The 13,542-nt window shown below is 40.2% G+C and overlaps 1 protein-coding gene across 4 annotated transcripts in view; it reads right to left on the reverse strand.

Moving 5' to 3' along the window:
• Nucleotides 1–13,542, reverse strand: part of Art3 (ADP-ribosyltransferase 3 (inactive)) — a 67,061-nt gene that overhangs the window by 20,257 nt on the left and 33,262 nt on the right. For all 4 annotated transcript variants that reach the window (XM_090343409.1, XM_090343407.1, XM_090343406.1 and 1 more), the window contains exon 2: nt 8,222–8,299. In XM_090343409.1, coding sequence (XP_090199535.1) covers nt 8,222–8,284 — 63 coding nt within the window. In that variant the 5' untranslated portion in view covers nt 8,285–8,299. The remainder of the gene's footprint in view (nt 1–8,221; nt 8,300–13,542) is intronic.

The following is a 13,542-nucleotide window of genomic DNA, read 5'->3' on the forward strand; positions in this document are numbered from 1 at the left end:
GAACGGGAAGTGTGGCTGTGCTCTTTTGTCTGAACTCTATACAGTGCAGAGGAAATTGAAGAACTTAACAGCACGCTGAGCTTTGAACAATGTGCTCAACTCCATGACCACAAGCCCTCAAGATACAGCAGGGGCGGGGCTAGTTCTTGGTACCTCCAAGTATAAGCAGGTGACCAAGGCCCCGCAATCCAAACATTCTGAAACAAGTAACAGGACTTTCCTTCTCCAAAACCATAAGCTCTTTAGACAGCACTGGCTGGGAGATTTCAGTCATTAATCTTTGAGCCCTTAGAATTCTGTCCAAGAATTAAGACAACAGAGAAGGACTTGCAAAACTGAGGCAGAAAGATGAGGCCTAAAAAATACACATAAGGCCCTTATGCGAGCGCTTTTCCTCAGTCATAAAACCCAATAAATCCTCTTCTTGCTTGAGGTAGTTTGAACTATATTTCTGGTACATACAACAGGAAATGCCTAGTGCAGATTATCTGAATGATCATATACCATAAGGAGCAGAGTAGTGTAACATTAATTTGAAGCCAGATCTATGTGGGTTCAATTCTATTTCTATTACTAAGCACATACTAATGACACATGGAAAAGTTATTTGCCATTTTGAGTCTAAAATTTTCATTTGAAAATACAGATAGATAATACATTTTTTGAAGTACTAGGATTTGAATTCAGAGCTTTATGCTTGCTTGGAAAGTACTCTACCACTTGAAACATGACCCTAACTTCCCCCACCCCTACTTTTTCACATTAGTTTTACCAGGACCAGCCTCTGACAAGGATTCTCCTATTTACATGTCTTGCAGAGCTATGGTGATAGAAATATGCCCATCATGTCTCACTTATTGATTGAGATAGAGGTTTTACTTTTTGCCCAAATTTGCCTCAAATTGTAATCCTCTCCATCTCTGCCTCCTGAGTAGATAATTGTTTTATTTTGTTTTCTTTTTTTGGTCAGTCATGGGGCTTGAACTCTGGGCCTGGGCACTGTCCCTGAGCTCTTCAGCTCAAGACTACCACCCTATCCCTTGAGCCAAGGCCCATGTCCTGTTTTCTAGAGGTTAACTGGAGATAAGAGCGTCATATTTTTCAGTGCCCGGGCTGGCTTTGAACCTTGATCCTCAGATCTCAGTCTCCTGAATAGCTAGGATTATAGGCGTGAGCCACCGCCGCGTCTGAGTAGCTAATTTATTATAGACAAGAATCATTGGCCCTGCACGGTGGCTCATGCCTATAACTGTAGCTACTCAAGAGGCTGAGGTCTGAGGATCAAGGTTCAAAGCCAGCCTGTGCACAAAAGAACCTGAGACTCTTATCTCCAATTAACCTCTAGAAAATAGGAAATGGGGCTTGGCTGAAGGGTAGGGTAGTAGCCTTGAGCTAAAGAGCCCAGGGACAGCACCCAGGCTGAGATCAAGCCCCATTATACACACACACACACACACACACACACACACACACACACACACGAATCACTGCATCCAGCTGAGAAAGTAATTATAATTGTAGAACTTGTGAGGATTAAATTACATAAGTACTTGGGTCAAATTTGGTATACATCAGTCAACAAGCTTGTGTGGTTACTAATTATTATTTTATGGCAGGAATTATATGTTATCTATTTCTTTTTTTTTTTTGCCAGTCCTGGGCTTGAGCTCAGGGCACTGTCCTTGGACTTTCTCAAGGCTAGAGCTCTACCACTTGAGCCTCAGCACCACTTCTGGCTTTTTTCTATGTATGTGGTACCGAGGAATCGAACCCGGGTCTTCATGCATGCTAGGCAAACACTTTAACCACTAGGCCAAACTCCCGGCCCCTATGTTATCTATTTCTTCTGGGCAAAACTTATATCCTCTGAATGCTCAAATTCCAAGAACCTAGCAAAAAATCTGGAAAAATATTTGGATAAACTAAAATAAGAACCCTATATTCTAACTTAATAGATCAAAAACTAGGGTGAACAAATCTCAGCTATTAAGTTTTTTATGTGAATCATCTCATTTAATATTCATGACAAGGTTGTGAGGTACGTAGTGTCATTAGCCACTGCCACTGTTTATGTGTGTGTATCAGTCCTAAGGCTTGAACTCAGAGCCTAGGCACTGTCCCTCAGATTTTTTGCTTAACGCTGATGCTCTATCACTTGACCCTGAGCTCCACTTCTGGCCTTTTGGTGGTTAACTGGAGATAAGAGTCTTACAGAGGGCTGGAAATGGTGGCTTAGTGATAAGAATATTTGCCTAGCATTCATGAAGCCCTGAGTTGATTCCTCAGTACCACATACAGAGAAAAATACCTGGAAGTAGCACTGGGGCTCAAGTGGTAGAGTGCTAGCCTTGAGCACAAAGAAACTCAACGACATTGCCCAGGCCCTGAGTTCAAGTTCCAGGACAGGTTAAAAAAGAAAAGAAAAGAAAAAATGGACATTTTAAACTGCAACTACTTTGTACAACCATGTGAAAGTAAAAACTGTGGGGACATTACACACAGAGATTGAGTCTTACATGAAATTGGGACTTAACTCTGGACAGTCACAGGGCCAAATTCTTGTCCTCTGAACCAAAATGTTCTGTTGCTTTTCAGGGCATCTTCATGTTTCTAATGATGAAGACACTGCCATTTATATAGCACTTTTAACAGAGTGTAGTTTTGTCTATCTAGCAGTACCTTTTTTTTTTTTTTTTTTGGTCACGATAATGAATAGAGGAGTTACATTCGCCAGATAGTGGGTGCATTACTTCTCACACATTGACTCTTTCTCATGTTTTTGTACCCATTTCCCTCCTTCCACCCCTCCCAATCATCTTGTTTTCCCCCTTCCCTTTCCTATTTCAAATAAATAAATAAACATATATATATAAATATATATAATATGCCAGGTAACAGAGTCAGATACAGTAACAATATGAGATTAACCAAAGGACAAGAAAGGAGAAGAGAAATAACATAGTACATTAAGAACAACAATCACACAAGATAAAGTTCTTCTTTCCATATTCAGAGATCCTTTCATTTAGTCTCATCTTTATGTATCCAGGTTTTATGCTATTGTAATCTTCTGCTAGGAGAGTCCTAGATATGTTCTAAGAGTACCTTTTATGCATGTATAAAAATAATGAAACCCATCAAAAGTGTTAGAAAGTAATACAGGAGATGCGTTTGGTAAAAATAAGTATATAAATATCACAGTGAAACCCCTTATATAAATAATACATGCTAATACACATTAATAAACCTTCATGGAAACCAGGACAGAATCAGAAGTTGTTTTGATGAATAGCCACAGAATATTCTTTGACCCCTGTACTCCTGGGTTTGTAGGTCAAATTCTCCACATGGGAATTTGAGCTTCAGGAGATCAACTCACTGCTGTCTCAGAGTCTAGAAATTCACCTTCCCCTGCAGCACAGAATGTACCACAGTTCAGCTTGGCACCGATGCCTGATTTATCTTTAAGACATCAGATCCTGAAACCTCTTCCCACATTCCTCATATCATATTAAGAGTTAATCTGGTATGTTCCTATCTTTTCTTTACGCTTTAAACCAGTCCTCCCCATGTCTAATTTTAGACATCAAAGTTTTCTGGCCAGATACCAGATTATGTGTTCTGAACAGTGTGTTCTTTGAGCAGTGATAAAACTCACAAATGCTACCACTATTCAGAAACAATTGAATGGATACTAAAAAACAGGTACAAAAGTTTAAATGAAGAAGCTGATTATTGCTTTTCCCTTTTGATTTATCCACTGAGAATTGATGAAATCTAACTGCCAATAATTTATTATAAACCTGTAGAAATTACTTAAGTATTACAAAACATTAATAAATGAATACATTAAAATTGTTTTGCAAAAAGAATACTTCAAATGCAAATGAAAGTTATAATTTGGATACTTGAACAAAACCAAATACTGCAAATGCAAACTTCAGCCATAACTTGGATAAATGAATAAAACCAGGGTCTAGGCCACACAGTGGTATGTGCCTGTATTCTGTTACTTGAAAGGTGAGAGACAGGAGGAATGTGGTTTGAGGCCAGCCTAGGGAAAAAAGGTCAGTGAGATTCCATGTTACGAACAGTCCAGACATGTAATCCCAGATAATTGGGACACACAGGTAAGGAGAAGAATCACGGTCTGAGGCTAGCCTGGGGGAGGAAGGGAAACAACCACAAAAATAAAACAAAACAAAAAACAAGGCACAACCACCACCACCACAAAAACCCCACAATACTTGATCTAAAACGAAAGGACTAGGGTACAGGTCAAGTGGTAGAGCACTCGCCTAACAAGCAAGAGGTCTTGAATTCGAGCACCAGTACTGCAAAAGGACATGTGTGCACGCACGTGCGCGAACGCACACACACGCATGCACGCACGCACACAAAACCAGGAAAATATTGAGTAACACAAGCTACAGAAAAATTCTAATACACTGCTTATACAGCACCACAGAAAACACTTTGCTCAAAAAGGTTAATCATAAAGTTACTGTATGATCTAGCAATTTCACTGTAGGTATTTAACAAAGAGAACTTAAACTTATGCTCGCAATAATGAATACTTCCTGTTTTCATGGAATGGAAAGCATAACCTCAGCAAATCTATTTTCATTTGAATATATATTTTTTTCATATATAAATGTAAGTAAATTACTGTGTAATACTACCAAATAATGCTTACATTCTTCTCCCCATATGTCTGTAATTCTAAAAAACTTAAATGATAAAAGAAAATTTATGCTTGAAGGAGAAAGGGAAAAGGAAAGAGAATTTAAAATTTTGAGATCCAGCCGGGGCAGTAATCCTAGCTACTAAGGAAGCTGGGATTTGAGGATCAAGGTTCAAAGCCAGTCCAGCACAAAAGGACCTGAGACTTATCTCCAGTTAACCTCTACAGAATGGGAAGTGAAGCTTGGTTCAAAGGTAGGTCGGTAGCCTTGAGCTGAAGAGCTCAGGGACAATGCCCAGGCCCAGGTAGGGGGGTATCCTTGAGCTGAAGAGCTTAGGGACAGCACCCAGGCCTAGCTCAAGCCTTATGACTCACAGAAAAAAATTTTTTTTTGAGATCCACTGCAACTATTGATGAAACCAGCATAAAGAACCTGGAGGTAACAATTTGTAAGGAAATGGAATGACTTGGAAAAAATCATATTAAGTGAAGTAAGCCAGACTCAAAGGAACATAGACTTTATGGTTTCCCTCATTTGTCATAATTAGTAGAAACCTTGGGTGTTCCTAGCAGAGATTCACAATAGGGCAAAACCTAGATACATAAGGCAATATACCATGAGGCTAAATGAAAGGACCTCCAGGATATAGAAACAAAACCCATATAATGAGTGATTGTTGTCCTTAATGTACTATGTTATTTCTCATCTCTTTTGTTGTCCCTTGGTTATCACATATTGTTACAGTATCTTACCTTGTTATTTGGTATATTGTATATATGTTTATTTGTTTAAGAAATAGGAAAGGGAAAGGGGGAAAACAAGATGAGGGGAGGAGGGAGGGGGGAAGGAAATGGGGACAAAAACATGAGAAGGGGGTATCAATTTTTGTGAAGTAATGTACCTTCTCTCTGGCGAATATAATGTAGCCCTTCTATTAATTACAATAAAAAATGTGAAATACAAAAAAAAAAGAACCTGGAAGTAATGGGGCACTGAGGGAGGGGAAAGAAATGAAGACTGCTGGGGGAAGAAGGGTGGAGGGCTGGCTAACAAGAGGGAGTAGGGCTAATGAGGATGAAAGAGGATGGATATTATTCAAATAGATTGTCTGCAAGTAAGAAAACAGATGGATAAAACCTCTTGAAATTGTATTAGAAAGCCTGTTGGAAGGGACAGTGATAGAGGGAGGACTGATTGGAATACATTGGATATATGTGTGGAAATGTCACAATGAAATCTTCCCTTGTACAGATAATGTATGCTAATAAATAATAAACTATGAGAAAAGAAAACTCATGCTCACTCAAAAACCTGCACACAAAGTTCACAGCAACACTTTTTCTAATAGCCATAAAGTGGAAACAATCCAAATGTTCCCCAGTTGATGAATGGATAAACATAATGTGGTATAGCCAGACAGTACCATTACTACATAGTAGTAAAAGAATGAGATACTAATATATGCTATAACATGGATAGCCCTTGAAAGATCATGCTAAACACAAGAAACTAGATATCACAGACAGTCCACTGCAAGATTCCATTCAATTTAAATGTCCAGAGTAGGTAAATCCTACTTTGCATGTTACCAAGGAGTGGCAGGAGAAAGAAATTAGAGCAGACTACCAACAGGTGAAGAGATGCTATTTAGGATGATGAACATGTTACATAAATAGATAGTAGTGATGGCTTTACAACATAGTGAATACTTAAAATAGAGGGACTCAAGTTTAGAATGGTGAAATTGATGGCATGAGAATTACAGTACAACTTAAATAAAATAGAATGTGCATGCAACAGAATACACAATGATTCTCTAGACAAAGAATCAAAATGTCAAATTCAAACATTAGTAAAATTTTAAAAATTTAAGGTATTTTAAAGAAGGCTCTTGATCAGAGCACTAATAGTGATGCTATGACACCTTGAAATTAAATAAGATATGTTCCATATTATATGTAAAAATACATAACAGAATGTTTAAACTTTTAAACATTTAAACATTTTAAAACATTTAAAAAGAAAATCATAGTTTCCTTTTTCCTCCCCGCCCCCCCCCCCCGCAGTACAGGATTTGAGTTCAAGAACTTGTGTTTGCTAGATAAATGGGTTATTCTACCACTTGAATTATGCATCCAGTCCTGTCACCAACTGTGTGGTGGCACAGATGTATGATCCCAGCTACTCAAAAGAGGTAGAGATTGGGAGGATGGGGGTTCAAAGTTGCCCAGGACCAAAATAAAAGGGTAGGGGCAGAACTTTTTTCCTACTTCAAACAACAGGCCTGCATGGTGGTGTTCTACCTAGAGCCCTGCTTCCAGGGAGGAAGAGATGGGAAGGTCAGGAGCGGAAGGCTAAGACTGACCCTGGGTAAAAAACAAAAGACTTCACATGAAAAATAACCAAAGCAGAAAAAAGCTGGAGAGGTCGTTCAAGTGGCTAAGAGTGTCTGGCAAACTCAAGGCCTTGAGTTCAAACACCTATATATATATACATATATATACATCTATATATATATATAGATAGATAGATAGATAGAGAGAGAGAGAGAGAGAGAGAGAGAGAGAGAGAGAGAGAGAGAAGACATATTATATGAGGAAATAGTAACTGGCTCACCAAAAAGAAATGTAACTAGCCAATATAGCATTGTCTTATTTGTGAAAGAAATATATATATTCTTTTTTTTTTGCCAGTCCTGGGGCTTGAACTCAGGGCCTGAGTACTATCCTTGGGCTTTCTCAAGAGTAGAGCTCTACCACTTGAGCCACAGCACTATTTCTGACTTTTTTCTGTGTATGTGGTACACAGGAATGGAACCCAGGTCTTCATACATGCCAGGCAAGCACCCTACCACTAGCCAAATTCCCAGCCCAAGAAATGTATATATTAATTTTTGGGGGTGGGGGAGGGCGGGTCAGTCATGGGACTTGAACTCTGGGCCTGGGCACTGTCCCTGAATTCTTCAGCTCAAGGCTACCACCCTACCCCTTGAGACACAGTGACACTTCTGTTTTTCTTGTGATTGGAGATAAGTGTCTCACAGACTTTTTAGTGCCTGAGCTAGCTTTGAACCATATCCTCTGAACTTAGCCTCCTGCATAGCTAGGATTAGAGGCATGAGCCACCATGCCCGGCAAGAAATATATATATTCTTACTATATATTAACATGTAGAGATACGTAACAGTATTAACAGTAGTGTAAGAAATATACTGTGAATGGCATAAACCTATTTTTGTAAATTATATACACAAAGAGAAAATCCTAGAGGGCAATATATCAAAACATCTCAGTCTTACAGAGATATTATGGATGATTTTTGTTATTTTCTTTGCTTAATTTAAAATTTTTAACTTTCTATAGTGCACACACACACACACACACACACACACACATGTTCAACGAGGGAAAAAGGCTACTGGCAATACATCCATTTACCTTTCCATCCTACCTTCTCTTATTTCCACACCGATGCCCCAGCAATGTTCTATCCAGTTTTCATTCCAGAAGCCACATGCTTCCCATTCTCAACATTACCTGGAAGATGTCCATTAGAATCAAGGCTGCCAGCAGCTTGGTGACCATTTCGAAACGGCACATCTTTATTTTTCTCTTCTAAATGAAGAGGGGAAAAAGAAAACTCCACTTCAGTAGAATTACTAAAGAGGCTTAGTGGACAAGAATGCCGTAACTATTTTCATTATAGGCGGACATGCTGACAGTCAGGAAGTTACCATGTGTAAGTAGCTAATGATCACAAATGCCATTGAACCATTAGGTCTAATGGTCTAACACCTTTATCCAGAGATACGGGAATAAAAATCCAGACAACTTCAGTGATCTGTTCTGAGTGAAATCTGTCGATTTCTGTACTCCTCCAGACATATTTCTTCTACTAGAGTTGCTAGGAGTCCCAGTTTCCCTATCTATGAATGTCCCCTCAGGAAACGACACAATCAAGCTATAACCACACAGTCTCAACTTGGACCTTTAACTTCCTGTTTCTAAGAGTTCTCCATGCATATCTTCCATTCTTCTACCTTCTTTGCAAACTTGGTCAGGCCTATTTGACTAGGAGGGAGTAGATGGGAACAGTACAAGGCAGGTTATATAAGGTGACTTCCTTCCCCAAACATTCACAATCCAGAGGAGCCTAAAGGTGAAACAAGTGTCTTACATGACTTTCTGAAGGTGGCAAATGAGAATACAAAGAGAATGAGTAGGCAGCAATTCTAACAAGATTGTATAACTCTATTGGCAGAAGGCCCAGTATTCAGCCATTATTTATGATACTGTTAGGGATAAACACAAGAGCAGGCAGACCTTAAAGGCTAACACTTCCCCAGTCATTAAACAACTCAATTAAAGGATACAACAGGCTGGTTCATATCACCAATCAAGTCAACTTTATTATAAACAAATAGGAATGAGCAACATCGGAGAATGGAGGCAGTCTTTCTTCCGATTTATCTTTTTAGTCCCAGGTAACAATCTTTCTTTAGAAGTAATTTTTAAACTGAAGATTAAAATGTCACTTTGGCACTAAAACTTCCCTTTCCACCAGTTCTGAGAACACAGTATTTGGTAGATACCATTCACCAGGCAATACGTGACAAGTAGGCCATGGATCAGGGTTTCCTCAATGATGCTTCATTTCTTTATTAAGCGTAAAAAAGTTAAAATGTTTACCTTGTTTTTGTGACTCTGAAGGAAGTTTAAAATGATGCTAGGTCTCAAACTGCTTTTCCAGTTGCAGTTGCAGTGAGAGTGTCTTCAGGATGGGATGTTGTTGACGTGAATGTTGAGAAGTGAATGCCTGTCTTTTTATAAACACCCCAGCAGTAGCTTGGCAGTGGCACATTACCCCATTTGTGTTCTGCTATTTATATCTGGCCCCCACACTATGCCTTGGAATCACTTCTGTTAACACTTTAAATCTCTAAGAGGCTTGTAAAGCCACCAGCAATTCCTTGTGACCATGCGGCAAGTTCAGCCCACAGTTTTGAGCTTCTCTTAGAAAGAAATCACTTCCTATTTTAACCCTTTACATGGGATGTCACAGGGAAGCTCAGCTTCATGTTAGCTGGCGGGCTCATGTGATGGCGATGGCTGCTGCCATTCATTCAAGGAGTGTACAGTATGTCAGGTAATGGGCCAGGGACCCAGGCAAGTAAAAGAATCACCATCTAAGACACAAGCGTGCATACAGTGCATAGAGTGCAGGTCCTAAGAGCAGTGTCCAGTGAGAACACTAGGAGGAAGGAGGCTGGTAACTACTGTAGCAGTTCTTACTGACTAAGCTATGTGTGACACGAGAGTGCACGAGCTGCAATGCTAAACAACACTTAGGGTTTCACAGATTAAAGAAAAAAATCTCATAGGAAATGTATGCATGTTTACATCGAAGTATTCTAACAGTAGCATTATTCAAAACAGCTCAGACCATTCAAATTTCTAGAATGGATAAACGGAAATAATTTATACAATGGGATTTTACGTACTATTAAAATGAACAAACTCTTAACGATACATAACAATATAAATAAATCTCACAAGCAAAAATTTGAACCAAGGTTTAAATAGAGAACAAAAAACAAGCAAAACTAATTTATGTTACTAAAAGTAGTCATCCTTAATGGCAGGCAGGAGCCGGAAGGAGTCCAAGGGAAGCATCTTGAATGCTATGAATAGGTTTGGGTTCTAGGTACCCATTGTTCTACTATATTTACTCAATTGTAAAAATTGACAATTCACTACAGAGGCTTATGCTTATAATCCTAGCTACTCAGGAGGCTGATATGGGAAGATCAAGATCCAAAGCTAGACTATGGAGGAAAGTCTGTAAAACTCATCTCCAATAAACTACCAAAAAAAAAAAAAAAAAAAGCCAGAGGGCTGGGAGTTTGGCCTAGCGGTTAAAGTGCTTGCCTAGCATGCACGAAGACCCGGGTTCGATGCCTCAGTACCACATGCATAGAAAAAAGCTGGAAGTGGTGCTGAGGCTCAAGTGGTAGAGCTCTAGCCTTGAGAAAGTCCAAGGACAGTGCTCAGGCCCTGAGCTCAAGCCCAGGACTGGCAAAAAAAAAAGCCAGAACTGGAGCTGTGGCTCAAGTGGAAGAGCACTAGCCTTGAGCAAAAGAAGCTGAGAGACAAATCAAGCCCTGAGTTCAAGTCTTAGGATGAGCACAAAAAAAAAGGAAAGAGAAGAGAAAAGAAGGAAAGAGGAAGGGAGGGAGACAGGAAAAGGAGGGAAGGAAGTGAGAATGAGAGAGGTTCAGAGTTTAAAGTACAGTACTGGTAAGCCCACCTACACACATACACATACAATTCATCAGCATATACGTTCCTATACATATCCGTTACTTTAATGAAACATTACAAATTATTGGAAACTATACCCATGCTTATAAAATGTATCTGCCGAGTTCTTCTGTGCCAACATTCCTTGCATTCTTAGTGCTGATCCTAGTGAGCAGAAGGAAACATTCCTGTGCTGGCCACAAGTTCCAGGAACTGTTGTGGTGAAGGAGGAGGGAAGCACTAAGCATGCTGTCATTACGCCTGTGCCGCTGGAGCCAAGCCAGGGCAACCCAGCCATAAGTACTGCAGCAAATAACAAGCAGGGCAGGAGAGGGCATGGCCACAGGCTTAAGGTGTTCTAGAAATTATATATATATATATATATAGTGGGTGATGGGGCTGAACTTAGCCTGGCCACTGTCCCTGAGCTCTTCGGCTCAAGGCTACCACCCTACCCCTGGGCCTGGGCTCTGGCCCTGAGCTCTTTAGCTCAAGGCCACTGCTCTACCCTTGAGTCAAGCCCCACATCCTGTTGTCTAGAGGTTAATTGGAGATAAGAGTCTCAGGTCCTTTTGTGCCCAGGCTGGCTTTGAACCTTGATCCTCAGACCTCAGCCTCCCGAGTAGCTAGTATTACTGGCATGAGCCACTGCACCCAGGTTTTGTTATTCATTTTTTTAAGTTGGTTTATTACTATTTACAGTCATCTTATCAAACTCCACTCGGTGCCCACTACAAGCCAAGCTGTAGCCTATATAATGGGATAGTTTCATGCCCTATTTCTACCTTCACTTGGTAAATATTTTTTGTTTTTCTTTTGAGCCAAAATTTTGTTACAAAGCCCAAGCTGGCCTTAAATTCAAGATTTCAAGATCCTCTGACCTTAGCTTCCCTATTGTTAGAATTACAGGCAAAGACAACCCACCCAGCCAGATACATTTCTTTCTTTTTTTTTTTTTTGCGCAAAGCACTGTCCTTAGGTTTTCTCAAGACTAGCAATCTACCACTTGAGCCACAGTGCCACTTCACCTTTTTCTATTTATATGGTTTTGAGGAATGGAATCCAGGGCTGCAAGCATGCTAGGCAAGCACTCTACCACTAAGCCACACTCCCAGCCTTGGCAGTGATACTTTTTTTTTTTTGTCAGTCCTGGGCTTGGGCTCAAGGCCTGAGCACTATCCTTGGATTTTCTCAAGACTAGCACTCTACCACTTGAGCCACAGCACCACTTCTGGCTTTTTTCTACGTATGTGGTACAGAGGAATCAAACTCAGGTCTTTGTGCATGCAAGGCAAGCACTCTACCACTAGGCCAAACTCCCGGCCCCCCCCCCGGCAGGTGATACTTTTGTTGGCATTGTTACTCTGACTGGGACATGCACTTCCTTTCAGAAACTTAGAATGAGAGTTGCCCATGGAACAAGACTATATAATACTTATAAGGAGGCAGATAGAGCAAAACGTTAAAATAACTCAATGACCATCGACTGTTAGCCAGGGTCATTTAGAATAAGGACAACCCTCAATGAAGAAGGCTTTACTTGCTCTCTATTTTGACTAGCAATTCTATTTTGACTAGTAATAATTTCTTATAAGCTGAATCTTTATTTTGCCCTCATGTTTGATTTGTCTGTGTGTGTGCGCATTCATGCGTGAGCATGAACAATTACTGGGCTTTGAACTTACGGTCGGGCAGGTACTCTACCACTTGAACCACACCTCTGATTCAAGTTTTTTGCTCACTTCTTGGAGCTGGGAATCTTGGAGGTTTGTTTGTTTGTTTGTTTTTGCCAGTCCAGGGCGTGAGCTCAGGGCCTGGGCGCTGTCCTTGGGATTGCTCAAGGATCAAACTCTACCACTTGAGCCATAGTACCACTTCTGGCTTTTTCTGTGCATGTGGTATTGAGGAATCGAACCCTGATTTTCATGAATGCTAGACAAGCACTCTACTACTAGGCCAAACTCCTGGCTCAAGTCTTGGAGATTTTTCTACCTGGTCTGGCTTCAGATTTCAGCCTCCTGAGTAACTAGGCTTACTCAAGGATGAGCCACACTGCAGTGCCCGACTTAGCTTAGAATCTTGGATTTATCTTACTAAAATATTTTTTTTCTGCTATAAAACTATACGAATATCCCAGTCTTCTATTCAGACTAAGGTATCAGTTAAAAAGAAAAGTATAACAGCTCCTAAATGACAAATTCTCTACCAAAAGATCAGAGTTAGAGCGTAGAACGCTTCAACAGGTCTTTCTTTTCCAGGGGTGAGGGGCATTAAATTATGGACCTTGTGCATGCTAGCTAAGTGCTTTACTACTGAGCTTTATCTCTAATCAAAGATTACTTTTTTTAGCCAGTCCTGGGGCTTGAACTCAGGGCCTGGGCATGGTCTTTGGGCTTTCTCAAGGCTACAGCTCTACCACTTGAACCACAGAACCACTTCCATTACGATGTCCATAGCTTTGGGTATGCAGATATTGAGTCCTTGCTCTTGTAGTCTTTGGATTTAATAACCGCATATTAAGGATACCATGCGCCTTTTGTTCCTTAGGTCTTGACTTG

The sequence above is a fragment of the Megascapheus bottae genome, chromosome 13, assembly GCF_031878675.1.
Source record: "Megascapheus bottae isolate mThoBot1 chromosome 13, mThoBot2.hap1, whole genome shotgun sequence".
Taxonomy (NCBI): domain Eukaryota; kingdom Metazoa; phylum Chordata; class Mammalia; order Rodentia; family Geomyidae; genus Megascapheus; species Megascapheus bottae.